Source organism: Megascapheus bottae, chromosome 15, assembly GCF_031878675.1.
Source record: "Megascapheus bottae isolate mThoBot1 chromosome 15, mThoBot2.hap1, whole genome shotgun sequence".
Lineage (NCBI taxonomy): Eukaryota > Metazoa > Chordata > Mammalia > Rodentia > Geomyidae > Megascapheus > Megascapheus bottae.
Window position 1 is genome coordinate 42,080,281 of NC_143523.1, and position 27,830 is coordinate 42,108,110.

General features: G+C 37.5%; 1 protein-coding gene across 9 annotated transcripts in view; it reads right to left on the reverse strand.

Annotated features, from left to right (window-relative positions):
- Positions 1-27,830, reverse strand: part of Herc4 (HECT and RLD domain containing E3 ubiquitin protein ligase 4) — a 94,287-nt gene that overhangs the window by 51,731 nt on the left and 14,726 nt on the right. For 5 of the 9 annotated variants that reach the window (XM_090346421.1, XM_090346423.1, XM_090346426.1 and 2 more), the window contains 5 exons: positions 21,038-21,197; positions 11,069-11,158; positions 10,067-10,143; positions 4,758-4,979; positions 2,971-3,062 (listed from right to left, as the gene is read on the reverse strand). In XM_090346421.1, the coding sequence (XP_090202547.1) occupies positions 2,971-3,062; positions 4,758-4,979; positions 10,067-10,143; positions 11,069-11,158; positions 21,038-21,197 (641 nt within the window). The remainder of the gene's footprint in view (positions 1-2,970; positions 3,063-4,757; positions 4,980-10,066; positions 10,144-11,068; positions 11,159-21,037; positions 21,198-27,830) is intronic. The other 4 variants (XM_090346425.1, XM_090346424.1, XM_090346428.1 and 1 more) reach the window with 2 other exon arrangements.

Below are 27,830 nucleotides of genomic sequence, written 5' to 3' on the forward strand. Positions count from 1 at the left end.
GTTCAAAGGCAAGAGAGCCCATGAGATTCTTAACTCCAACTAAACAACAGAAGGCCAGAAGTGAGGCTGTGGCTCAAGTAGTAGATCACTTACCCTTGAGCACAAAAGCTTAAGGACAGTATCCAGGCCTCTAATTCAAGACAAAGGTATTGCCTATGTACTTTATGTTACATGAAAATATAATTTTACAGGACAGATTTTCTTTTTAAAACTCCAGACACAAAAATAAAAATATGGCCGGGAGTTTGGCCTAGTGGTTAAAGTGCTTGCCTAGCATGCATGAAGACCCGGGTTCAATTCCTCCGTACCACGTACATAGAAAAAAGCCAGAAATAGTGCTGAGGCTCAAGCGGTAGAGCTCTAGCCTTGAGAAAGTCCAAGGACAGTGCTCAGGCCCTGAGCTCAAGCCCAGGACTGGCAAAAAAAAAAAAAAGAAAAAGAAAATCTATTTAAAAAAAAATATATTGGGGCCAGGAGTTTGGCCTAGTGGTTAAAGTGCTTGCCTAGCATGCATGAAGACCAGGGTTCGATTCCTCGGCACCACATACATAGAAAAAAGCCAGAAGTGGTGCTGAGGCTCAAGTGGTAGAGCTCTAGCCTTAAGAAAGTCCAAGGACAGTGTTCAGGCCCTGAGCTCAAGCCCAGAACTGGCATGCATAAATAAATAAATAAATAAATAAATAAATAAATAAATAAATAAATAAATAAATAAATTGAGTTATGATATTATCAACATTCTGTAATAAGCAAAGAACAGCATTGTGTTTTACTGACATTTCTCTTTAGGGAAAGGTTGAGGCAAACTGTGATGACCATTTCCCTCTAAATTTTACATGCAGCTTCAATGGCATACTTCATCAGATTTTTTAAAAATTCCTAACTCTAGCCAGGCATGGTAGCTCACACCTGTAATCCTAGCTTCTGAGGAGCCTGAAATCTGAGAATCGAGGTTCAAAGCCAGCACGGGCACAAAAATTCGTGAGATTCCTATCTCCAACTAACCACTAGAAAACCTTAAGTAATGCTATGGTTCAAGGGGTAGGGCAGGCTCCCCCACACCCCCCCCCAAAAAAAATCCTGCTATTATCACACTCAGAAAAATAGTTACTTCTTCATTTAAAACACAGATATTTGCCACCTTCTTTTTCTTTCATCAGATCACAAAATTTAACAGGTAGGTGGTGTTAAAAATGTCAGTTAGAGCCAGGAGTATGGCCGAGTGGTACAGTGCTTGCCTAGCATGCATAAAGCCTTGGATTCAATTCCCTGGTGGCACATACACAGAAAAAGCTGGAAATGGCGCTGTGGCTCAAGTGGTAGAGTGCTAGCCTTGAGCAAAAGAAGCTCAAGTACAGTGCTCATGCCCTGAGTTCAGGTCCCAGGATTAGCAAAAAAAAAAGTCAGAAGCAAGGAGTTTGGCCTAGTGGTAGAGTGCTTGCATAGCATGCACAAAGACCCGGGTGTGCTCCTTGGTACCACATACATAGAAAAATCCAGAAGTGGTGCTGTGGCTCAAGTGGTAGAGATCTAGCCTTGAGAAAACCCAAGAACATTGCTCAGGCCCTGAGCTCAAGCCCAGGACTGGCAAAAAAAAAAAAAAAAAAAAAAAGTCAGCCAGTTCTGCCAGCATGGGCCTGTTATTCCAGCATTTGGGAGCCTAAGGGAATTAAATCATGTGTTGGAGGCCAGTTTGGGCTACACGTTGAAATGCCATCCACAACATAACTAAAGCACAAAAGTTGGGGATGTAGCTCAAGTGATAGAGCATACCAAGCAATTGAAAGGCTCTGGGTTCAAATCCTAGAAACGCCAAAAATAAAACGAAACACAGCACACATTATGTTCATATTTTAGGCCTTTTCTTACACAAAAGACATCACTGCAAAAATGCCGTATCTGAGAAAATGAAGCAAGATTTCAAGTTTGAAGCCTGCAACACTGTAGTTTAGAAACAACACTCATTTTTTAAACTTAATATATTCTGGGGATCATTCCACAATATAAAACAAAGATCTTTTCTCATACTGATTTATAGTTTGCTATTCTCCATCACACGAAAGTACTACAGTTTATTCAATTAGAATACTATCCATAGAGAGATAAGACTTTTTTCCAATCTTTTACTATTAAAATGATAATAAAAGACAATACATAATTTTCTGTTTGGGGGTTAGGTTCTTAAAAGTAAGTGTGCTAAGGCCAGGAGCGGGGCCTAGTGGTAAGACTGCTTGTCTAGTATACACAAAGCTCTGGGTTCAATTCCTTGGTGCTATACACAGAAAGTGCTGGAAGTGGGGTAGGGCTCCACTGGCCTTGAAAAAGCCCAAGGACAGTGCCAAGGCCCCTGAGTTCAAGACCCAGGACTGTTTAAAAAACAAAACAGGACCTTGTGCATGTTAGATGACTGACCCTGACATATACTCACATTGGAAATTTTTCATTTAACTTGTAGTCAAGACAGAAGTAAGCAAAATTGCTACAGAACTGGAATATATACACTAAAGTGAAGTTGAGAGTTAAAGCTACTGATTAGACCACTGAAACTTCATTGTGACAGCTAATACAATGCTTAAGACTATAACAGAAATTCAGTCTGTTACATTTAAGTCCAATGAAAAAAAATCTTGGGATGTGTTTTGAGTGTTTTGTTACTGGGGCTTGAACCCAGGACCTTAGGCTCTTGCTAAGCTTTTTCACTCAAGGCTGGCACTCTTGCCATTTATTTCAGGCATTTTGTTGATGAACTGGAGATAGATTCATGGATTTTCCTGGCTGCTGCCTCTGATCTTAGCCTCCTAAGCAGCTTAGATCACAGGCATGAGAACCAGTAGCACCTAGCTAAGACAAATGATCCTTAAAACACCAGTACTCTCAAGTTTAAATATAAATAAATACCTTGAAAATACTCAGCAAATATGAAAAAAAAAACTACTGTTAAGCAATAAAAACAAACTTTTGGAAGTACAATACCTTGGTTAATGCAGCAGTGTGATCTTCTCCACAACAAATATAAACTATTTTCTGAGATCTTAATGACTTTAGTAAATTAGGAACATACCTATCTGAAAATTCCAATAAAAGAAGTTAATATTTTTAAAGTTAAAACTCTTCTGAAATATATTTCTTGTACAGCTCCTAAGCTCAGTAGACTGTGATGGCTAAATATCTTTACGAGTCAATGACTTCGCAGTATAAGCCAACTAAGTTAGTAGGTTCCAAGTCTATCTATGTATGCTACCGTAATAAAGTAGGGAGCTAAAGAGCTACATTTTAAAGTCATATATGCAAACAATTTTAAGTACAACTGCTTCTAATTTCCTCCCTATGTATCATTCTTTAAATTTAGATTAGTTTATAATACTACTCAAAAGCCTAAAAATCCAATGTTCCTCTATTTTATAACAGGAAACACAGCATAATAGCATTTTTACACAAAACTTCAATTCTATATAACTTTATCATTAGCAGTTTTTAATAAATCAACAACTCACTTCGTCCATCAGTCATTACATTGTTAAGCTTTATGAAATTAATATTTCTATGTCAAATACTGGCAATCACAATACTAACACCTATTTAAAAACTCAAACCCAAGATCCCAACTGGCTTTAAATAGTTTTAATTTCTTAAAATTCTAAATGTTTAAACATTCTATTATCAATGCCAAAAAAGCTCAACTAAAATTTTATTTAAGTAGAGTGCAGGTGGCTCAAGACTCTAAGTCTGGCTATTCGAGAGACTGAAATCTGAAGATCATGATTTGACACCAGCCCAGGCAGGAAAGTCCATGAGACTCTTATCTCCAATTAACCAATAAAAAGCCAGAAGTGCAGCTGTGGCTCAGCTGTGTCAAGAACTGAAACACTGATACCCATACCCACACGACCCTCCCAAATAAACATACACACAAAATCCACACATATATTAATATCATATAACTATTTTCTTAAAGTACTCATTTAACACTTCATGTATTTTTTCCCACATATTTTCCAGGGGAAACACTGCTGGGACTCAAACCCAGGCCTTATGCATGCCAGGCAAAAATACTCTACCATGGAGCTACATTCCCAGCTCCTTCCCAAATTAATTTCAGTGCCCCCACCCCCCTCCAATGATGGGCAAGGAAATAATGCTGGCTACTAACAAAGTAATATTATTGTCTTTTCTTTTTTTTTCTGGCCAGTCCTGGGGCTTGAACTCAGGGCCTAGAGCACTGTCCCTGAACTCTTCAGCTCAAGACTACCAACCTACCCCTTAAGCCACAGCACCACATCCGGCTTTTGCTGGATATGTGGAACGGAGGAATTGAACCCAGGGTTTTGTGCATGCTAGGTGACATTCTACCATTAGACTATGCTTCTGGTCTCCACTGTCTTTTAATGGGCACTCATTGAAAAGAGTTTAACCAGATAAAATTGTGTGTATGTTAAAATCAGTTTTGTTGCTGTTTTTTTTGTTTCCCACCATCCTCTCAAATTTTACCAAATCAAAGTTTTAAATTAACATCTTTGCCCACTTGTATTTCTAAGGATACTGGGTATTTTCCCTCTAACACATTAAGAATCGTTCACTCATCTAAAATGATTATCTCTTAAATTTCCTTTTTTTGGTCAGCTATGGGGCTTGAAATCTGGGCCTGGACACTCTCCCTGAGCTCTTCAGCTCAAGGCTAGCAAACTACCACTGAGCCATAGCCATCACTTCCTCAAATGATTCTTTTTAAGAAGCATATATGAATTAAAATGAGAACCTACCATTTTCATCATTAAGACCTAGCTGACCAAATTTGTTGCGTCCCCATCCAAAGATAGCTCCAGAAAGAGTGAGTACAAAACTATGGGCGCCTCCTGCTGCAACTTGCATGAACGGGATTCCAAGCAAAGATTTAAGCAGCTGTGGTGAAGTTTGTTTTTTACAGTCAATGCCTAAACCCAACTGGCCATATTTATTCTGTCCCCAACAGAAAACTTCACTTGCTGTAAGACAAAAGAATCAAATTATTTTTCTCACACCAAAAAATTTTCATTTGAAGACCATGTATTTCCGAACATTCCTCCCTTCATTAGATGGCAATATAATTCTTCTTTATAGCAATTTTTATTTATATGGAAATGTACTCCTACCTAGAAAACCTGTATTAATATACTTGAAGCTTGACTAATTGCACAATAAGTGATTCATTAACTAATAAAGGGTTAAGGGTAATCATATTTCCTTTCATTCAACAATATTTTCAAGTTCTAGTTTTATTCTATAGTTCTTCCCAAGAAAGTGTATTATCAACAATATACTAAACATATTTTCCCCCCCTTGGCCAGTTCTGGGGCTTGAACTCAGGGCCTGAGCACTGTCCTTGGGCTTTCTCAAGGATAGTGATCTACCACTTGAGCCACAGCACCACTCTGGCTTTTTTTTTAAATAATTTTTTGTGATTAATAGAAGGGGGTTACATTATATTAACCAGATAGAAGGTGCATAACTTCACAAACACCAATACCCTTTCTCATGATGACATCATCCCCATTTCCCTCCCACCCTCCCCCGACTTCTGGCTTTTTCTGTGTATAAGATACTAAGGAATTGAAACGAGAACCGTGTGCATGCGAGGCAAGCACTACCACTAGGCCATTCTCCCAGCTCATTTTGAAAATTTTACCATTAGATCGGATTTCTCTTAAACAGTAACAAGCCATGTAACTGAACATTTAGCTTACATTGGTTCCAATATTTCCAAATTCTTAACATAGCATGGTCTTACCAAAAAAAAAACCTCGAACAATTCATGACTGTCACACCCTAGCATCTACCTTATACCAATGCCTGTATCTCCTGAATTTTATTAACAAAATAATTGAGCAGTACAACTCATATGCTTAATAATTCATACTTGTTTAAATAAGTCATATTCCATGAATAATTTGTCCACTCTTACACACTCAAATCTACTCTCTATTACCAAGTTATGTATGATTTTCTTTAATTAAAAAAAAAAAAGTATAGCCAGGTGCCAGTGGCTCATGTCTGTAATCCTAGCTACTCAGGAGGCTGGGGTCGGAGGATAGCAGTTCAAAGCTAGCACAGGCAGGAAAGTCTGTGAGTCTTATTAACCATCAAAAAGCCAGAAAGCTCAAGTGGTAGCTAGCCATGAGCACAAAAGCTCAGGGACAGCACCCAGGCCCCAAGTTCAAGATCCAGGATGGGCATTTAAAAAGAGAGAGAGAGAGAGACAGAGAGGGGGGGGGGAGGGGGACAGGGAGAGGGAGAGGGAGAGGGAGAGGGAGAGAAAAGGAAACTGGAAACAAAAAAAATGTATGACTGGTCCATTCTTCACTATTTTACCTTTTCCATGTAAGTTTCCTGTAGTCTGTCATTTTTGCCTTCCCCAGGCTATTTTACAACCTTATAGACACCTTTTTATTTTTATTAAAAGAACAACTTCCAGCTAAGGGTCAGTGGCTCATACCTGTAACCCTATCTGAGATCTAATGATCAAGGTTTGAAAACAGCAGGCTCAGGCAGTCTGAGTTTTATCTCCAATTACACAGCAAAAAAGCTAGAAGTGGAGGTGTAGCTTAAGTGATACAGTGCCAGCCTAAAGCAAAAAGACTAAAGGATAAAATTTAAACCCAGAGTTCATGGTCCAGTATACACTCTGTTGCCAATGGCTCACAGCCTCTAAAATCCTAGCTACTCAGGAGGCTAAGATTTAAAGATTGTGCTTCAAAACCACCCAGGGAAAATAAGCCTGTGACACTCTTAGCTTCCACTAAACATCAAAAAGCCAAAGTAGAGCTGTGGCTCAAAAACTCAGAAACAGCTCCCAGTCCCTGAGTTCAAGCCCAAGGACTATAACTAAAAAATAGATACATAAAATATGACAGTTCTGCCTAGGTCACTAAAGTCCATGAGACTCTTATCTCCGACCACCAGAAAACCGGAAATGTCGCTATGACTCAAGGGGTAGGGTGGTAGCCTTGAGCTGGAGAGCTCAGGGACAGCATCCAGGCCTAGAGTACAAACCCCATAACTGACAAAGAAAAAAAAGAAGCTGGACAGTGGGTTGTGTATTAAGGACTGATGCCAAAGCATAAGCTCCGTCCTCCAGCACAGCACATGGCTGTCACACATGAGCTCATACTTGGCCACCTGTGTTTCCTACTTGTGTTGGACATAGTGCCTGGGATCTTTAGAGGGCAGTGATTTATTTTTCATTTTCTTGGGGAGAAAGCAAGAATTAGACATTGCCTTGTACTGGCTGCCCAAGTCTAGAAATTGTATTTTGGAAGTGAGAGTTACAGGGCAGCTTGCTGTTTCTTCATTGATTATTTCTACAGAAAATGTGACTTGTTGATAGATTGCAATTCTTTTTTTTTTTTTTTTTTTTTGCCAGTCCTGGGCTTGAGCTCAGGGCCTGAGCAATGTCCTTGGACTTTCTCAAGGCTAGAGCTCTACCACTTGAGCCTCAGCACCACTTCCGGCTTTTTTCTATGTATGTGGTACCAAGGAATCGAACACGGGTCTTCATGCATGCTAGGCAAGCACTTTAACCACTAGGCCAAACTCCCGGACCCAATAGATTGCAATTCTTGTCGTGAATAAATAGTTATTTCATGATCTTTGAAAAATGAGACAGAAAACCAGAGAGGAATACACTCCCAAGGCTGTGATGTACCACGTAAAATAAAATATCCTCTCTCCCCATCTTCTTTTTGCCATGTAAATGCAGTCTTGAGTTCCCAATTATAAAAAAAATATATGACAGTTCTAGTGGCTCTAATAGCAGCAGCATCTAATGTAGTAAATATCTAGTAAGATATACAATGAATAAAGTATTAGGCCGAAACTTAATAAGACATGAATTACAATAATTTTAGGAACTAGATGGTCTAAGAAGCAGATAGTCCAATCAGGTTGAGGCAGAAAAATGCATACTACTTTGGCTACTGTACAATTGCTGTCCTTTAAGATATAGAAAGAGACATAATTAGTTCTAATTAATAGAATTAATAACATGGGAAGATTTGCTAGTTGATATAGATCTTCAGAGAAGAGTATAAATTACCAAGAATTAGAATAATGTTGAGAAGTACTAGTAGTAACAAGGGCACAGTCAAGACAGTCTTCTGTTTTAGTGTTGGCCTACAGTTTAATGTCGGTATTGTAAGATATATTCATGTTTCAGTTGAGACTGAAATGAAAACATAACTATTACAAAAGACCTTAAATTTTAGACTTAAGGAGTTTGAGCCAGAAACAAAGAATACTAGTCTTTTTTTTAATCATTTTTATTGTTTTTTGAAACAGATTTACTGCATATTCCAGTTTGACCTTATTTTGAATTCTTCTTGCATCAGCCCTGTGATTAGAGGCAAATGCCATTATGCCCATCAAACACAAGGCATAGAGTTCAAACTCTAGTACACATGGAGTTTGATTCAATATGTGGAGCCAGTCAAACTCCCAGTAATGCAAGGAGGAGAAAAAAGCCCCATAGGCTGGGGGCGGTAGGGATGTGGCTCAAGGGGTAGGATGGCAGCCTTGAACTGAAGAGCTCAGGACAGCACCCAGACAGAGTTCAAGACTCATGACCAAAAAAAAAAAAAAAAAAAAAAAAAAGTTTCATGAATATCCCTCCCCAGGAGGGCTTTGAATTGCAATCTTCAGATCTCAGCCTCCTAAGTGGCTGGGAATATAGATGTGAGCCACCAAGGGGTACCTAGCATCAGAATTCATTAAATGAAATGGTAACAAAAACAGACCCCCAGAGATGGGCGTGGTGGCTCACGCCTGTAATCCTAGCTACTCAGGAGGCTGAGATCTGAGGATCGAGGTTCAAAGCCAGCCCAAGGCTCAAAGCCAGCTCCTGCACTAAACCAAAGGCACTGAACTAAAAAATAGGAGACTCTTGTCTCCAACTAATCGCCAGAAAACCAGGAATGGTGCTGTGGCTCTCAGGGTAGGGCAGCAGCCTTGAGCTGAAGAGCTCAGGGACCATGCCCAGCCAGGCCCAGAGTCAAGTCCCACAAACAATCCCACAAAAAACAGACACCCACATGTATGGCATATGCTTTATTAATCCATGTTCCAACCTTCAGGTATGAATAAGTTAAACCAGAGAAAGAGAAATACAAACAAAACTAATATATACATATAAACAAAGCCTTCTTTGATTTTATTTTCTGGTTGTCTTACCATGTTTATCTGGGACATTAAAATGAGTTTGGTGGAACAATTAATTTTTCCCAGCTATAATTGTTATGTATAACTTTCCCGCCTATACCCCAATCCTGGGTCTGGAACTCAAGGACTGAGCACTGATCTTTGGCTTTCCCCACGGCTAGCACTATACCATTAGCCAGAGCACCACTTCCAGCTTTTCTATGTTTATGATACCAAGGAATCGAACTTGGGGGTCTTCATGCATGCTAGGCAATCACTCTACCACTAGGCCAAACCACTGGCCTCATGGATAACAATCTTAAATAATACCATTCACCCACACACATACATGAAAAAAATTGAATACTTAAAAGTATAAAATTGTTTCACATATAATACTGAGAAAATTTTAAAGGAGAAAATAAAGTGGTGCAATATCGGTTTCAAGAACTGCAAGACTTGCCAGGAGAGGTGGCTCACACCTGTAATCCTAGCTACTCAGGAGTCTGAGATCTGAGGATCAAGATTCAAAGCCAGCCTGGGCACTAAATTCCGTGAGACTCCTATCTCCAATTAACCTCAAGAAAACAAAAGAGGGCTTGGCTCAAGGGTAGGGTGGTAGTCTTGAGCTGAAGAGCTCAGGGGCAGTGCCCAGGCCCAGAGTTCAAGCCCCATAACCCACATAAAAAACTCAACCAAAATTTTATTAGTTTCTATGTGCATGAAACTAGTAAGATAATTCTAAAATTTATATAGAAATAAAATGGAACAAGCAGCAACAAGAAAAGCTTAAAAGGCTCAGAAACTTGATGTTCAAAATATCAAAGGGGGGAAAAAAAGAAAGTAAAGAAAAAACAAAGAGAATGACAGATTAATGAAAAGGAAAACAATGAACAATGCTTACCTTTAGACAGTGCAAGGGAATGATAGTAACCACAAGCAACCTGCACTATCTGGATATCTGATAAACTCTTAATATTTCTAAAAAACAAGAAGAGAGAAAAGGAATCAGTTCATTCCATGTAACATGTAAATCTTGAATACTACGTATGTATGGTATTTATCAGTCACCTACTTTATATGCAAAGTTGTCTACCCATCTAGCAGATCATGGGATTTTTGTTTACTTTTCAGGTTTTTCATTCCTTTTTTAAAAAATTTTTGTGCCAGTACTGGGGCTTGAACTCAATGCCTAGGTGCTGTCCCTTAGCTTTTTTGCTCAAGACCGGCACTCTACCACTTGAGCTCCATTTCCATAATACTTTTTGAAATCAACATCAATTTAACAAAAATCTGTTAAAATCAAAAACATCTATATGTAAAATTAAAAGGTATTAAGAAAAAACACCTTGGAAGACAGTATTTATGCAACTATGCTTATATGTCAAATATTCCTGCATGCTCTTAATAATTCATGTTTTATTTTTAGATTTTTAAAAATTAGTGTGAAATTTGGCAATATATTCACAAATCTATAAAAATCTGTCTAAAATTGGTGTTTTTCCTTAATATATTTTCCTCTGTCAGATTCCTTAAGAATCAAGAGGGATTCCGATCACATATTCTCCCAATTCAGAAACTATGCAAGCTACCCTTTTATTTATATCTAAATTAGTGGCATTCATTTTAATTTAGTTCACATGTATGGTCATCAATCATGTGTTTATCTCCATTCTGTTTTGTCCTTATGCTTTTAAAATCCCCCCTTTCTAACTTTTTGTTCAAATGTTAACTTGATTCTAAAAACTAACAAACACTACAAAAATCTATTAATTCTGTGCATAAATAGTCCCAGCATCTTCTTATGTACCTCCCCTTCACCTTGATAACCTTCTGTTTTTCCTCAATGAATGTTTTCAAGGAAAAAAAAACGGGGAGGGGGAACATGTTTCTTATTTCCCTTTACCTGATACTGCCACCTGACCTGATTCTGCCAAATGAGAGTCCGGAGCAAGTTCTGAACAGAGTGTCGATACCCATGATTTTCGGGAGGCAGCTTCAGCAAATCAAATTGTGAGCAGGAAAAAGGAGAGTTACTCTAATTCCATATTGTTGTATTAAAAATATTTATTTAGTGGATTTATGTTCATTTATTTCTTAACTACAGAACCTGAGAACTGTACTGCTACAAATTAGAAGAATCCAATAAATTTGCAGGATCCAATGTACCTTCAATTTTTCAAATGTAATAGAATGCCATTTTTCTGCAATAGTAAAATTAAAGCTTTGGCCATGCAACGTTTGGAATAAAAAAATACATGGACATGTACAACTTTGCTGAAGTTAGTATTTACTGTTTGCTTTTGAGTATTAGACATATCACATATTGATTTGTTCTTATGTATCTTTGAAAAATTATTCATTACCAATTTCAACTTGCAAGACCAAATAAAGCATTTCAAAACACTATACTCTCATAGAATCCTGTATTTTTCTCCATAGCATGTATCACTACTAATTATCAGCATGTATATTCACTTAGTATTTGTCACCTCTGCTCAAAAATAAGCTCAGGCCAACCATTGTATCTAATATTTACAAACATCCTAATACCTACCATAGTGCCAAACAAACACTATACATGACATGATAACTGCAATTGTAGTCTTGAAAGACTAATTATTATTAGTCATAAAGTTTGTCAAAAACACCTTGTGAATTTGCTTAGAAATTAAACCCAATGATTCTTTCTGAAATACTATAGGGTTTGGAAGATAAAACATATGCTCATTTCTTTAGAAATCTATCTCTACTATGCAGGTAAGAAAATGTTTTCTGCACACTGAAGAAAAATCACCTTTTTTGTGTTAGATTTATCAATATATTTATTAACAATATATTAACAATGTAGAAGGGAGATTTCTCTGCTTTCTTGGCTTTCAGAACTAACCTTATCAAACCATCTTCTCATGTTCTATTTTCAAATAATGTAATTTTATAAAATTCATCAAAAGTTTACTTTTACTTGTAATTTCATATAAAGACTAACACTCAAAATGATCAAAAACAATTAATGGAACCAAGGGATTAGAGGGGAAATAGAAGAAAATAATCAAGGGGTAACACTGCTCAAAAAGAAATGCACTCATTATCTTACTGTAACCCTGTTGCAGTACAATTTAAAAAAAAAAGATGCCTGGTACACAGAAAAAAAAGTGACATTAATACATTAAAAGTTGGCAATATTAAGATGTAATAAAAAGGCCTGAAGTTGTATAAAATATGGGAGTTATAAGACAAACTGAGCTACAAAGTAAGAATATGTCTCAAAAAAAATTCAAAATGTGGGGAGTGGACCAACAGGAAGTCAACTATGTGTGTGTTTTAATTTACTCTTTGTTGCTTTTTCTTCTCTTTATGATTAAGTTGATAACTTGGAATCATTTCAAAGTAGTCTCCTATAATGAAAAGATTTTTTGGGGGGGGGATAAATTTTATAGTAGCTACAAAACTCTACAATAGACAAACTGAAAATTGAGTTAAGAATCAAGATGCAGGAGCGTAGCTTAGTGGTAGAGTGCTTGCCTAGTATGCATGAAGCAACGGGTTTGATTCCTCAGGACCACATACACAGAAAAGACCAGAATTGACGCTATGGCTCAAGTAGTAGAGCGCTAGCCTTGAGCACAAAGAGGCTCAGTGACAGTGGTCAAGCCCTGAGTTCAAGCCCTGGGACTGGGGAAAAAAATAATAGAAATATATTAACAGAGTAAATCAATTAAATACAAAGAAAAACTATTAGGTAATAAAAACAGGAAACAGAATATACTAGAAAATTAGTTATAAAATGGCTATAGTCAGAACTTACCTGTTGATTATTATGTTAAATGACAATGGACTACACTGACTAATGAACACAGAGAAACAAATATTTAATATAAAACCCAGCTATAAGCTCTTTACTTCACCTCTAAGGACTAAAAGTAAAGGGATGGCATAAAATAAGCAATACAAAGAGAATTCAAATTTAAAAAAAATAATAATAAAGCAGTAGCCACATTTACGTCAGATAACACAAACTTTAAATCATAAGCCACAAAACTGGGGCTGGGAAGCCCGGCTTCAGTGGCCCATGCCCGTAATCCTAGTTACTTAGAGGCTGAGATCTGAGAATCTAGGTTGTTCAAAGCCAGCCTGGGCACAAAAGGACCTGAGACTCCAATTAACCTCTAGAAAATGAGAAGTGGGGTTTGGCTCAAAGGTAGGACGGTAGCCTTGAGCTGAAGAGCTCAGGGATGGCACCCAGGCCAAGCTGAAGCCCCATGACCTACAAATATATATATATATAATTTATTTATTTATTTATTTATTTGGGGGCTGGGAGTTTAGCCTAATGGTAGAGTGCTTGCCTAGCATGCACAAAAACAAAACCACAGGTTCGACTGCTTGGCACTACATATACAGAAAAAGCCAAAAGTGGTACTGTGGCTGAAGTGGTAACCATAAGCAACAAAATTAATAAGGTCAATTCAACAAACGGAAATAGCAATGCTAAATGTAAATAGCATACAATAATAAAATAACAGACTTGAAGGAAGAGAGAGGCTCCAACAGATTAATAGTCAATAACTCACTTTCAATAATGACCAGGACATTCAGACAGAAACTCAACAACAGCTGACAGAGTCAAATCAGGCACTCTAGACCAAACAGACCTAGGAGACATCTACATAACACTCCATCCAGTAGTGGCAGAATACAAATTCTTCTTATCAACACATGTAATGTTCTCCAAAATACATCATATGATAGCCTTCAAAATACATTTTAACTGAAATATTATCAAGTAACTTTTCTAACCATAATGCAATAAAACCAAAAATGAGTGAGAATTATTTGGCAACTATACAGATAGATAGAAATTATATAGTTTGGTCTGAACCAACAAGTAGATAAAGAAATTTTTTAATTGAAAAAAGTTCATGGGGCCGGGAATTTAGCCTAGGAGTAGAGTATTTGCCTAGCATGCACGAAGACCTGGAATGGATTCCTCAGTACCACATATATAGAAAAGGCCAGAATGGTAGAGCTCTAGCCTTGAGAAAGTCCAAGGACAGTGCTCAGGCCCTGAGATCAAGCCCAGGACTGGCAAAAAAAAAAGGAGGGGGGAAGAGAACTATAGCAAAGTCTAGAGTGATACAGCAAAAAGCATTACTAAAGGGAAAATTTGCAAATGCCTTGGCTTAGGGGATTACTGTTCTGAGGCCAGTGCATTACAGGTTAGAGAGATGGAATGCCAATCAACGGCTGGGCATGGTGGTGGACAACTTATTCTTCCCACTACAGATGAAGCAAAATGTCTGAACATACTGGATTGCACTGATCATCCCCAGTAATTTGGGGGGCACAAATAGGAACAACAGTTCACACTGGCTCAAGCATAATGTAAAATATTTTGAAAATAACCAATGCAAAAAAGCAATCGTTTTCACCAATCAATACTTCATTTTCTTTAATTAAAAAAAAAAAAAAAAAAGACAAGCACAATGGCTCACACCCGTACTCCTAGCTACTCCTAGCTACTCCGGAGGCTGAGATCTGAGGCTGATCCCTCCTGGCCACATCCCCTCCAGCATCTATTGTTATCTCCAATTAACCATCAGAAAACCTGAAGTGGTGCTGTGGCTCAAGGGGTAGGGCAGTAACCTTGAGCTCTTCAGCTAGAAGGAGAAAAAAAAAAACCCTTAATACCAACTTTAGTTCAAATTTGCAACGTTTAAGCTAACAACTAGTCTCATTTCCACACAGTACACTGAGGATTTAGCTCAGTGACAAGAAAGTCTGCCTAGCATTCATGAGGTCTTGTGCTCAATCCCCAACACTGCCAAAAAGAAATAAATATAATAATTTGTATGCTTCCAGTAGTTAGAATAACAAGCACTTGCCACTGCATCTAGCTTTCCTCCATTAAGATGGGAGTATCATGAATTTTTCTGTCCAAGCTGGCTTTGAATCTCAATCCTATCATTCTCTGCCTCCAAAGCTATGAAACACCTGTGTCCAAAATCTAGCTAGAAATTCAAGTCTATGAGATCACTGAGCCATTGAATGAATTCAGTCTCCAGGCCGGGAGTTTGGCCTAGCGGTAGTGCTTGCCTAGCATGCACGAAGACCCAGGTTTGATTCCTCAGTTACCACATAAGTAGAAAAAGCAGAAAATAGGGGTATGGCTCAAGTGGCAGAGCTCTATGCTGGAGAAAGTCTAAGGACAATGCTCAGGCCCTGAGTTCAGTCTTTTCTTGTTCTTTAACCCTTTTTTTTTTTTTTTTTTTTGCCAGTCCTGGGCTTGGGCTCAGGGCCTGAACACTGTCCTTGGATTTTCTCAAGGCTAGAGCTCTACCACTTGAGCCTCAGCACCACTTCCGGCTTTTTTCTATGTATGTGGTACCAAGGAATCGAACCCAGGTCTTCATGCATGCTAGGCAAGCACTTTAACCACTAGGCCAAACTCCCGGCCCCAACCCTTTTTTTTTTTTTTCCAATATAAGAAAAAAAAAAAAAATAGCCAAGTACAGGTGGCTCAAGCCTGGAATCCTACTCAAGAAGCTGAGAACTAAGGAGTACAGTTCAAAGCCAGTTCCAGGTAGGAAAACCTATGATATTCTTGCTTCTAATTAATCACTAGAAAAGACCAGAAGTCTAGCTGTGGCTCAAGTGGAAGAGAATTAGCCCTTAGCAAAATAGCTCATGTTCAGTACCCAGGTCCTGAGCACCCCTTGGTAAAGACACAAAAATAACAATAACTAGCAAGCTAGTAAAAAGTTCAGATACAATCTATTATTAATTTCATGATTTAATTCTGAAGTGGTACTTAGCTTGCTGGGTATTTTTTTTTTTTTTTTTTTGCCAGTCCTGTGCTTGAGCTCAGGGCCTGAGCATTGTCCTTGGACTTTCTCAAGGCTAGAGCTCTATCACTTGAGCCTCAGCACCACTTCCGGCGTTTTCTATGTATCGAACCCGGGTCTTCATGCATGCTAGGCAAGCACTGTACCACTAGGCCAAACTCCGGCCCCAACTTGCTGGGTATTTTTGATTTTTGTTTTTAACAGTATTGGGGTTTGAATACAGCCCTACTGGGCACAAACTGCACCACTTGAGTCACGTATCTCCAGACCTTTTTTGTTCTAGATATTTTCAGGTAGTTATTTTCAGATTGATTCTGTTTTCAGATAGGGTGTTGAATTATACTAGCCTGAGACCATAATCCTCCCTATATACACTTTCTTCACAGGCAAGATTTACAGATATGCATCACTACTGGGTGGCTTATTTGTTGAGGTGTGGTCTGGCTAGCCTTATTTTTTTTTTTGCTCAGATTAGCCTTAAACCTTGATTTTCCTGAACTCTATCTCCTAAGTAAAGAGCACAGGTATAATCCATTATGCCCAGCATAAAAACAGATTTTTTTTAAATTAAGAAAGTAATTTGCAGCTGAGCACTGGTGTGTCACTGTAATCCTAGCTACTCAGGACACTGAGATCTGAGGATCATGGTTTCAAAGCCAGCCCAGGAAGGAAAATCCATGAGATTCTTATCTCCAATTAATTACCAGAAAACTGGAAGTAGCATTGAGACTAAAAGTAGTAGACTAGCCTTGAGCAAAAGTGTTCAGGGAGAGCACCCCAGGCCCTGAATTCAAGCACCACAACAGACAAAAAGGAAAAAATACTTTGCTCAGCTGGAAACCTGGCTCAGAAGGGCACCAGGCAAGCATGAAGTCCTGGATTCAAACTGTAGCATACAAGGAGGGGAAAACAAAGGGATGGCTAGCCTAACTGAATTAAGCTTTCTGAAGAATTTATGATTATTATTACTGACAATTTATGAAGCTGCCTAATATCTACCTATAAACCACCTAGAAAAGGCCTTTAGAACAGGAAGATTAGAGCCATGGCTTATTGGTAGTGTCAGCCAATGACCAAAAGCAGCCATTGATACTGCATTTAAGTCCTGGTCTCAGACCAAGGTAAAGGGCCTTGCCACTAAAATATGATTTGATACTAAAAATCACTGAACATTGTGTCTCAGTCCTAATAAGCCAGAGACATAGAATTTTGAAACATTGAGAAGCTCTAATAAAATAAATACCCCCAATGTCTTAATATACAGACACTAAAGTTAATTAAGAAGTTGAGACATTAGACAGGCGGTGGACTCAGGAGGCTGAGATCTGAGGATCAAGGTTCGGAGCCAGCCAGGGCACAAGGACCTGAGACGCTTATCTCCAATTAACCTCTAGAAAAATGGGAAGTGGGGCTTTATCTCAAGGGTAAGGTGGTAGCCTTGAACTGAAGAGCTCAGGGACAACACCCAGGCCCTGGGGGTAGGGTGATAGCCTTGAGCTGAAGAACTAAGGGACAGCACCAGGACTGAGTCGAAGCCCCATGATCCACCAAAAAAAAAAAAAAAAAGTTGAGAGACATTTTAAAGAAACACACCAAAGGACTTATGTTAAGGACAGCTCAGTATCGCTTTACCATTTGTAGGCACAAGGCCCTGAGTTGGATCCCTGCACAGAGGTAGGTGGGCGAGAGGGGGCAGGGGGTAAGCAAAAACCAAAGAAATAAAATTAGCTTTAAATTTTCCATAGAAATTCATAATACAGCACAGCCAAATGTGTAATCTGGATTGGATATAGCTCAGTGGCAGACTGCTTGCCTGGTAAATACAAGGCACTGAGTTTGATCCATGTCACAAATACATGAATGATAAATAAGCATCGATCATTGGCCAACCTTGATATAAAATTTTATATAAAAATTATCTCCTTACAAGTGTGTTGCCATTTACTATCCACCTTATATTACTATCTGACTGAGACTATACCACAAATGAACAACAACAAAAAAGTATGAGGTCATGGGGCTCACCTCTATAATCCTAGCTACTCAGGAGACCAAAATTTAAAGACTGTGGTTCAAAGCAGCCCAGAAAAGACCATCTTCAACTAACCAGCAGAAAGGAAAAAAAAAAAACAGTTGGAATGAGAAGCCAGGAGAAAGCTCAAGGCTCCAAGTTCAAGCAGTGGTCCTGGTACAAATAATAACAAAAATAAAACATAAGATAGAAAGCAGAAGGCCTAAGAAAGATTAGAAAGCTTCACCATAAATCATGGTGAAATGTTGGCTTAGAAAGATATAAGGCCAGCTGGGTGCAGTGGCTCACACCTGTAATCCTAACTACTCAGGAGGCTGAAATCTGAGAATCATGGTTCAAGCCCAGCCCAGGCACTAAATAGTATGTGAAACTCTCATCTCCAATTAATCATCAGAAAATCAGAAGTGGCACTGTGGCTCAAGCAGTAGGGCAATAGCCTCTGGCTGAAGTGCTCAGAGACAGCGACCAGGCCCAGAGTTCAAGACCCATGACCCATTAAAAAAAAAAAAATATATATATATATATATATATATATATATATATATATATATGGCCGAGAGTGTGACCTAGTGGTAGAGTGCTTGCCTAGAATGTACAAAGCTCTGGGTTCAATTTCTCAGTACTATATACACACAAAAAGCCAGAAGTGGTACTGTGGCTCGAGTAGGGTAGAGTGCTAACCTTGAGAAAGCCCAGGGACAGTGCTCAGGCTTTAAATTCAAGCCCCAGGACTGGCAAAATAAATAAGACTCACCCTAAAAACAAAAATATTTTGTCTTAAACTCAAAATATACAGCAATTATATGAGAAGAAAAGTAGAAAGTAAGGGAAATGGGGACCAAGATGTGAGAAAGGTTATCAATGTTTGTAAAGTAATGCACCTTCTATCTGGTGAATATAATGTAACCCCTCTATCAATTACAATTACAATAAAAAATATGAAAAAAAAGTAGTAGAAAGTAGGTCAAATGGGAAGTCATTATGTAATTTTTAGTCAACAGCTGTCACTGTGCAAATTGCCAGTTTCTAAAAAAAAAAAAATCAATACAAAAGTCACTGAGAAAATTAATCTAAGACAATAAATTTCTCCTAAAACAGCACCATCATTAAGAGACCTCATAAACAAGTTGAGAAGTCTGTTGTTCTTATAACAGAAGAAAAAATAAGAAATGTGTTTGAGAGCTATGTGGAACTTGATTATAAAATGCTGAACAAGGAAAACAAATACCTAAAAGCTTTAACAGTTCATATTAAAAGTATCCTAAAATATATTTGCTCCTGTAACATATCATTTTATCATAGTTCTTTAAAAAAACAATGTTGGGCCAGGAGTTTGGGCTAGTGGTAGAGTGCTTGCCTAGCATGCACAAAGTCCCGGGTTCAATTCCTTGGTCCCACATACATAGAAAAAGCTGGAAATGGTGCTGTGGCTCAAGTGGTAGGGCTCTAGTCTTGAGAAAACCCAAGGACAGTGCTCAGGCTCTGAGCTCAAGCCCAAAACTGGCAAAAAAATAAAAATAAAAACAAAATATGCAAATGAGTTTTTTAAAGGTGCTATTAGAACAAATCTAAAATTAGTATAACACCCAGGCTTCCATGAGTTCTCTTGTCCCTGTATACATTACTAAGAACAAGGAAGTCTTAAGATGCCAGAATATGTATAATATTTTTTAAGAACTAAATACAGCTAAGTTAGGTTAGGATATTATTTGTGTATCTGAAGACCTACATAGACATAAAAATTTATGACTCTAGAGACATAATGTTCTATTACATAAATTAATAAGTATCTATAACATACAAACCCTCAGCCTAATTTTAATAATGTTCTAAAATCTAAGTGTCAGTGGTTGTATATAGATTCCCTTCTTGAATACTTGTTTGTTAAACACGTCATTTGAAATATGATGTAAAATCAATGTTAATTCTTTAATAAAAAAAGTAAAGAACAATCACACTAATAGATCAAAAAGAAACACTAAATGTAATTAAATTAGGTTAGGATATTATTTGTGTATCTGAAGAATTTAGACAAGTACTCTCTCTCTATTTGGCAGCACTGGGTTTGAACTCAGGTCCTTGGCATTTGCTAGACAAGCATCTAGCACCTGAACCATATCTCCACTTCTCATTTTGTTTTTCAGAAACAAAATTATCTTGTTCAGGCAGGATCCTTCTTCTCCTGCCCCTACCTCCCAAGAGGGGATTACAAATGTGTGCTACCACCAGCAGCCTTTTCTTTAAATCTATAGGTCTACCTAGATAAATGCATGCTCTTACAGTTTTTAGTATTAAAAAATGACTACCAAAAAAACAGACTATAGCCTACATAAATCTATGACTATACTAATAAGATATTACTTTTAAGTTTTAAAATAATTCTGTAATTCTGATTCTGAGTTAAATGATTAATATTTATTAGACTGCATACATTCCTAATTTAAAAAGTAGGAAGTAACTATATCCTTTTTTCATATATTTTTATTATAATTAATAGAAGAGTTACATTATATTCACCAGATAGAGAGTGCATTACTTCACATACATTGATGCCCTTTCTCATGTCTTGATCCCCATTTCCCTCCCCCCACCCCTGAAACTATATCCTTTTTATACTAAGCATGGTCTTTTACATTCAATAAAAACAATAAAGCCTAAAAAAGTTACAAAAAACTGAGTAATATTTAATTATTATTTTAATAGCTGATATTTCCAAGACAGTAAAATTAGTAACTTAAAATTAGTGTATACCAAACAGGAAATTTATAATAAAGCAGTTATTTCCTCATTTCTCTTTTTTACAAACAGAAACTAGAGAAAAATGGAGTATACAAAAGTAGACAATCAAATAGCTCGACCCAAATTAAAAGCAAAAATCCATCTAATAAGTTCAAAGAATTCAAAGAAATAATTGTCAACACTTACAAGCTCACAGTAAGCAGAATGATTTAACTAATTACAAAAGATTTAAGGACCTCTTTCCCATCACCTTTGTTACCTGGGTACTCTGATACATTCCTCTGATCCTAGTAGGCCAAGTTGTCCATCAGAATCGAGACCCCAAGCATACACCTGGCCCTTGTCATTAAGCGCTAATGTATGTGCTTCTCCACATGAAACAGCTACGATATTTTGGGCATCCAGGGCAACAACCTGCTCTACAGAACACAAGTCAAGAAGAAAGACATTAAATTCTACTTTTGAACTCCCTGTGAGAATATATTCAAATCTTCATTTATATTTTTAATTAAGTAAATGCTTAAGAAACAATAATCACATCAGTTGTATTGAAAAAAAATCAAACAAACATACTCCCAACAAAATTCTCATTGTGGCAAAATACAGGTAACTTTATAAGGAATAAGCTACTCCAAATGCTAAGTGACCAGAGCATCTTGGTTAAGGGTTCATAAAGATTATTAATATTCAAAATCAGTATCAATCAAAAAAAGAATCCAGGTTTTAAACAAACAAAATCATTTGAATAACCTGGATGGTTTAGCTACAAATTGTAACACATAAATTATCATATACATCCTACCATAGAGTGATTTTTTTTAAATAACATATGGCAGTTTCTTTGGCCTCAAACTTTGAAACTTTTTGCTTCTAAATTCTGAGAGCTAAGATTATAGGCATGTACTATCATACTTTGTTCAGATTTTTAAAATATAGCATCCATTCTATACACTGAATGATAATTGTAACTGATAGGCTCTGATTCCAATGAAAACCTGTATTAGCAACAATAATGTAACCGCTGTATGTTTGAGTTTTAAATAAATAATTTATTTAAAACATCTGGCCCTTCCACACTTTAGTAATCACATGTAACAAACAGTAAGCAAAGTCAAATTATTTCTCTAGTTGTCATATTTTCCTTAAGATATACAATGTTTGCGTTTCACTAGTGTTTTTTCTAGAATTTTTAACTTAGTAAAACTGTTACAATCTTTTTTTCTTCTCCCCCCCAAGTCCTGGGGCTTTCTCAAGGCTAGAGCTCTACCACTTGAGCCACAGCACCACTCCCAGCTTTTTCTATGTATGTGGTACAGAGGAACCGAACCCAGGTTTTTATACCTCCTAGGCAAGTATTCTACTACTAGCCCAAACTCCCAGCCCCATCCCACTACAATTACAATCTTTAATGGACTAAAAGCATCATGTTGAAAGTGGTTAAAACTGATCAATCTGGGAAGTAGGATTCTCACAAACCTTCCCATATGTAATACGCCTTGCATTGTGCAGCTAATTTATATACTGTGTATATTCCATAAGTTAAATAGAACCGCCCCAGAAGTGAGAGGGGAATAAATCAAAAAAAAAAAAACAAAAACTGATCAATGTTGTAATCAACCAGAGACTCTTATCTCCAATTAACCTCTAGAAAACAGGAAGTAGGACTTGGCTCAAGGGTAGGGTGGTAGCTTCGAGCTGAAGATCTGAGGGACAGGGCCTAGTTCAAGCCCCATGACCCACAAAAAAAACACTGAACAAAGAATAACTTATTGGCATATTCTAGTTCAATCTGCAAACTTAGCTATCTAGTAATGAAACAGACTACATCACAAAAATTAACATTCCTATACAGAAAGCAATTCAAATTGCATCTGGATTACTGTATGTTGCATACTAGAATAAATAAGTTAGGCAGAGATGTCCTCTAAGAATCATCTGTACAACTCTCTTGACATATTAAGTATTTGAAGTACTATGAGTTTATATTTCTTAAAAGTGAAGAGTTCATTATAGTTTATTATACTAATCCCTCACTTTTGTATGTTTACACATTTTCATAAAATTTTACTGCATAAATATGCAAAAAACAAGATGAAAAACACCGCCCCCACACACAAGACAAAGAACTCAGAAGAATCTGTTGCTTCTACAAAGTAGTCCTATAAATCTTAAATATGGAAAAAAGAAAACATATAAAACATAGAAAGGATCTATTATTACTCAGATATTTCTGAAATAAGCCACTGTCTTTCCAGGACAATTGTCAAAGAAGTAGCAAAAAAGGATGTGACAACAAAAGAAGTAAATTAATTAAGACTACCTGCTTCACCAATAACAAATTAATAAGAATACTTAAACAACTGAAAAAGCATCAAAATCAAGAAACAAAACCTAATCACTTATATCAAACAGTATTACTAAATTAACATCACTACATTCCTTTTATGTTCCAGACACTAGACTTACAAAAATAAATAACAAGAAATTTAGCAGTTTTTGTGGAACGACATTAACACTAAAATAACAATATGCAGCAAGAGATATTTAAGCCATGGAAGTTATTACAAAGAATTCTGGATGACAACACTTAAACTAAGTTCTGAGCTCAGAAAAAAAGGAAGATATTGCATGTAACCACCAAAGAAATTCAAATTGTTTTATCAAAACATTAAAATTGGGCTGGGAGTTTGACCTAGTGGTAGAGTGCTTGCCTGGCATGCACGAAGACCCAAGTTCGATTCCTCGGTACCACATACATAGAAAAAAAGCTGGAAGTGGTGCTGTGGCTCAAGTGGTAGAGTGCTAGCCTTGAGAAAGTCCAAGGACAATGCTCAGGCCCTGAGCCCAAGCCCAGGACTGGCAAAAAAAAAAAAAAAAAAAAAAAAAAATTAAAGGTTGATAGGAAAAAAATGTTGCTCAGATCTTTTTTTTTTTTTTTTTTTTTTGCCAGTCCTGGGCTTGAGCTCAGGGCCTGAGCACTGTCCTTGGACTTTCTCAAGGCTAGAGCTCTACCACTTGAGCCTCAGCACCACTTCCGGCTTTTTTCTATGTATGTGGTACCGAGGAATTGAACCCGGGTCTTCATGCATGCTAGGCAAGCACTTTAACCACTAGGCCAAACTCCCGGCCCCTGTTGCTCAGATCTTAAAAGAATAACTTTCCCTAATTTTTAAAGATTAGCCAGGTGCCAATAGCTCACACCTGTGACCCTAGCTACTCAGGAGGCTGAGATCTGAGAATTGTGATTCAAAGCCAGCCCCAGCATGAAAAGTTATGAGACTCTTATCTCCCATTAACCACCAGAAAATCAGAAGTGGAGGCTCTTAGTGGTAGAGTACTAGCCTTGAGCTCAGAGTCAATGCCCAGGCCCAGAGTTCAAGGCCCATGACCCCCACCCCCCAAAAAGACTTCCTGGGGGGGAAAAATGTCACAATTCATAGGAAAAATGGATAAAAGAAAAAAAATTGATTAATCACACCACCAAGTTCAACTTCAAAGAAAAATGTAAGCTCCATGGGAAGGCAACAGTATAGATAGATAGATAGATAGACAGACAGACAGACAGACAGATAGATAGATATAGCCAGATGCAGTGGCTCACGCCTGTAATACTCAGGAGGCTGAGATCTGAGGCTCACTGTTCAAAGCCAGCCCAGGCACTAAATTCCGTGATACTCTTATCTCCAAGTAACCACTAGAAAACTAGAAGTGGTGCTGTGGTTCAAGGGGTCGGGTGGTAGCCTTGAGATGAAGAGTTCAAGGACAGTGCCCAGGTCCAGAGTTCAAGTCCCATCACTGATAGGCAAGGAGGGGTTATGTAAGCTCAGGGGTAGAGCACTTGAGCAGCACACATAAGGAACTGGATTTGATCCCCAGCACCATAAAAAGGAGGAAAATGTTTATCAGAAAATAAGAATATAAGCCACATACTGGGGGCAGTATTTGTAATAGAGCTGATAAAGAATTATCATCTAAAATATTCAATCTTGAAAACTCAACAGTAAGAATACAAAACCACCCAATTAAAAATAGCAAAATATCTGAACACATATATTATCAGATGGCAATTAGGTATACAGGTGTTCAACATAATATGCCACCTAGTAACTTCAAATTACAACAATGAGAAACCAAGTCAGTAGACATGAAAAAAAGCTCTTATCCTTTAGTGATAGGAAAAGCAACTTTGAAAAATGGTTGGGCTCTTTCTTACAAAACTAAACATGTGATCCAACAACCCTACATCTGCACTTAGTATTTATTCAAAAGAACCAAAAACTTCTAACTACAAAAAAAGAATGAATGTACATTCACTGCAGCCTTATTTGCAACTGCCAAAACACAGAAGCACAAATGTTATACTATGCTTTAAAAAAAAAAAAGTATACTATCCTTTCAGTAGGGGAATGTACTGGCATCCAGACTAAAAAGAAAAAAGGTACCAAGCCCCTAAAAGACTAAACCTAAAATAAGCCATCTGAAAAGCCTATATACATACTGTTTGATTTCAAATATATGACATTCTGGAAAAAGTAAAAATACGGAAAATGGGATGGTTTTAAAACAACAACAAGGGATTGTTTTATTACATAGTTAAGAACATGCTACTTACATCTGTTAAAAAACCTTTAAAACATGTAATACTGAGATCTAATGTAAACAATGGAATTTTATTTTAATTATGTGGCTATATAGGCTTATTGACTACAGCAAATGTAAACAAACTATGCTACAGGATAGTTCTCAAGTCCCAGGACAAGCTGAGAAATGACAGCCTATCTGGGGACTGTATATAATATTCATACACACACAGATACACCTGTTCATGTATATGTACATATGTATGCATATATTACAAAGTTATAGTAATCAGAACAGCATAATATAGGCATCAAAACACTAACAGAATAGTCCATAGATAAATCCAAACATACAGGGAAAACTAATTTTCAGTATGGATACCAGAAAGAGACAATAGGGGAATAGTGTTTACACTACTAAATAATGCGAGGAAATGTTGGTTTCCAGAAATAGAAAAATGAGATTGGAGGAGTTGAGGGCATGACTCCGATATACAGCCAATAAGCAAGTGTCATGTATTGGGTTTGAGTCCTGGTCTCAGACAAAAAGAAAAAGTCTTATACACAATATCAAATCAAAATGGATAAAAGACCTAAATACAAATCCTAAAATCTTAAATACAAGCATAGGTTAAAATGCTCCACTGACAGTGGACTGATAAGCACTTATTTTAAATCACAAAAAAAGCACATGCTATTAAAAAAAAAAAAACTATTCAGCCTTTAAATATAGGTAAACCACCATATGAATACTCTATGGGCCAGGAAAAAAACAAATGAAAACTGTCTGACAAGAGTTTAATAATCATACTTACAAAGAACCCTTACAACTCAGGGCCAAAAAATAACCTGAATTAAAAACGTGCATAGCAGGGCATGATGGCTCACATCTGTAATCCTAGCTATTCAGGAGGCTGAGATCTGAGGATGAAGGTTCAAAGCCAGCCCAGGCACAAAAGGACCTGCAACTCCTATCTCCAATTATCTTCTAGAAACCTACCCTTGCTCAAGGGTAGGTTGGTAGCCTTGAGCTGAAGAGCTCAGGGATAGCACCCAGGCCAAGTTCAAGCCCCATGACCCACCAAAAATAAAATAAAACAAAAAATGTGCAAAGCCAGGCACCAGTGGCTCATACCTGTAACGCATGCTATTCAGGCAACTAAGATCTGAGGATTCAACTCAAAGCCAGCAGGTAAGCCCATGACTTATCTCCAATGAACCACCAAAAAAAGCGTGTAAAGTGCTAGTCTTGTAAACAAAGAAAGGAAAAAAGAAACACTTAAGGAACAGTAGACTTAGGCCAAGCACACTTTCAACACTTCATACTCAGAAATCCCTCTTCTGAGTATATGCCCAAAGATGATGAAATTACCTGGAAAGGTAACTTCAGCCCCATGTTCACTGCAACATTATTTGCAATGGCCATGACATGGACACAAACTAAATGGCCTTTGACAAGTAGAAAATGCAGCATATGTATATAGCAGACCCTTGGTATCCACAAGTAAATAAATGATTCTAAAGAATCACAATGTTGAACCAAAAAACCATGAATCCTGCTGTACGCTGGAGGCTCATGCCTGTAATCCTACCTACTCAGGAGGCTGAGAACTGAAATCAAGATTCAAAGCCAACACAGGCATTAAAACATGAGACTATCTACAATAAAGCACCAAAAGCCAGAAAAAATAGAGCTGTGGCTCAAGTAGGAAAGCACTAGCCTTGAGCAAAAAAGCTCAAGGACAGGACAGCAACACACAGCAACACACAGCAACACACACACACACACACACACACACACACACACACACACACACACACACAAGATACAGGAATTCAGAACTGCATTAAAATTATAAATGTTTGATTCAATTTTCCTATGAGGCCACCCAACTTCTGCTAGACAAGCTGCCATTAAATAAACCTAAATTTTTCAATTAAATTTATCATGTCACATTAAATTGACCTTGCACCATCTGTTTTGGGGGAGGAATACCAAGTAATGTAGTAGAATCCCATTCTTAGTTTTGAGTATGTGTGTCAATACTGGAGCTTGAACTCAGGGCCTGGGCACCCAGGATATGATAAGGACACCTGCACAGCCATGTTCATCACTGCACTGTTCACAAGAGCCAAGCAATGGAAAAAACCCAGATGCTCTGCTATAGATGAATGGATACAAAAGATGTGGATATACAATGGAATTCTACATAGCCAACAGACAAGATAAAACAATGGCTTTCTCTAAGAAGTGGATGAAACTAGAGCAAATCTTGTCGAGCAAAATAGGTCATAATCAAAGAAACAAAAGGCAAATAGTCTCCTTGATATGTGGATATTAGATCCAAACAGTACAAGAGCAATGACTCAATATTCTGGTACCCAAGGTCATTGACACAATCATGGAGATATAAATATAATTACGTAGACATAAAAATCTATGACGGGATATATACACTGCAGACATAATGT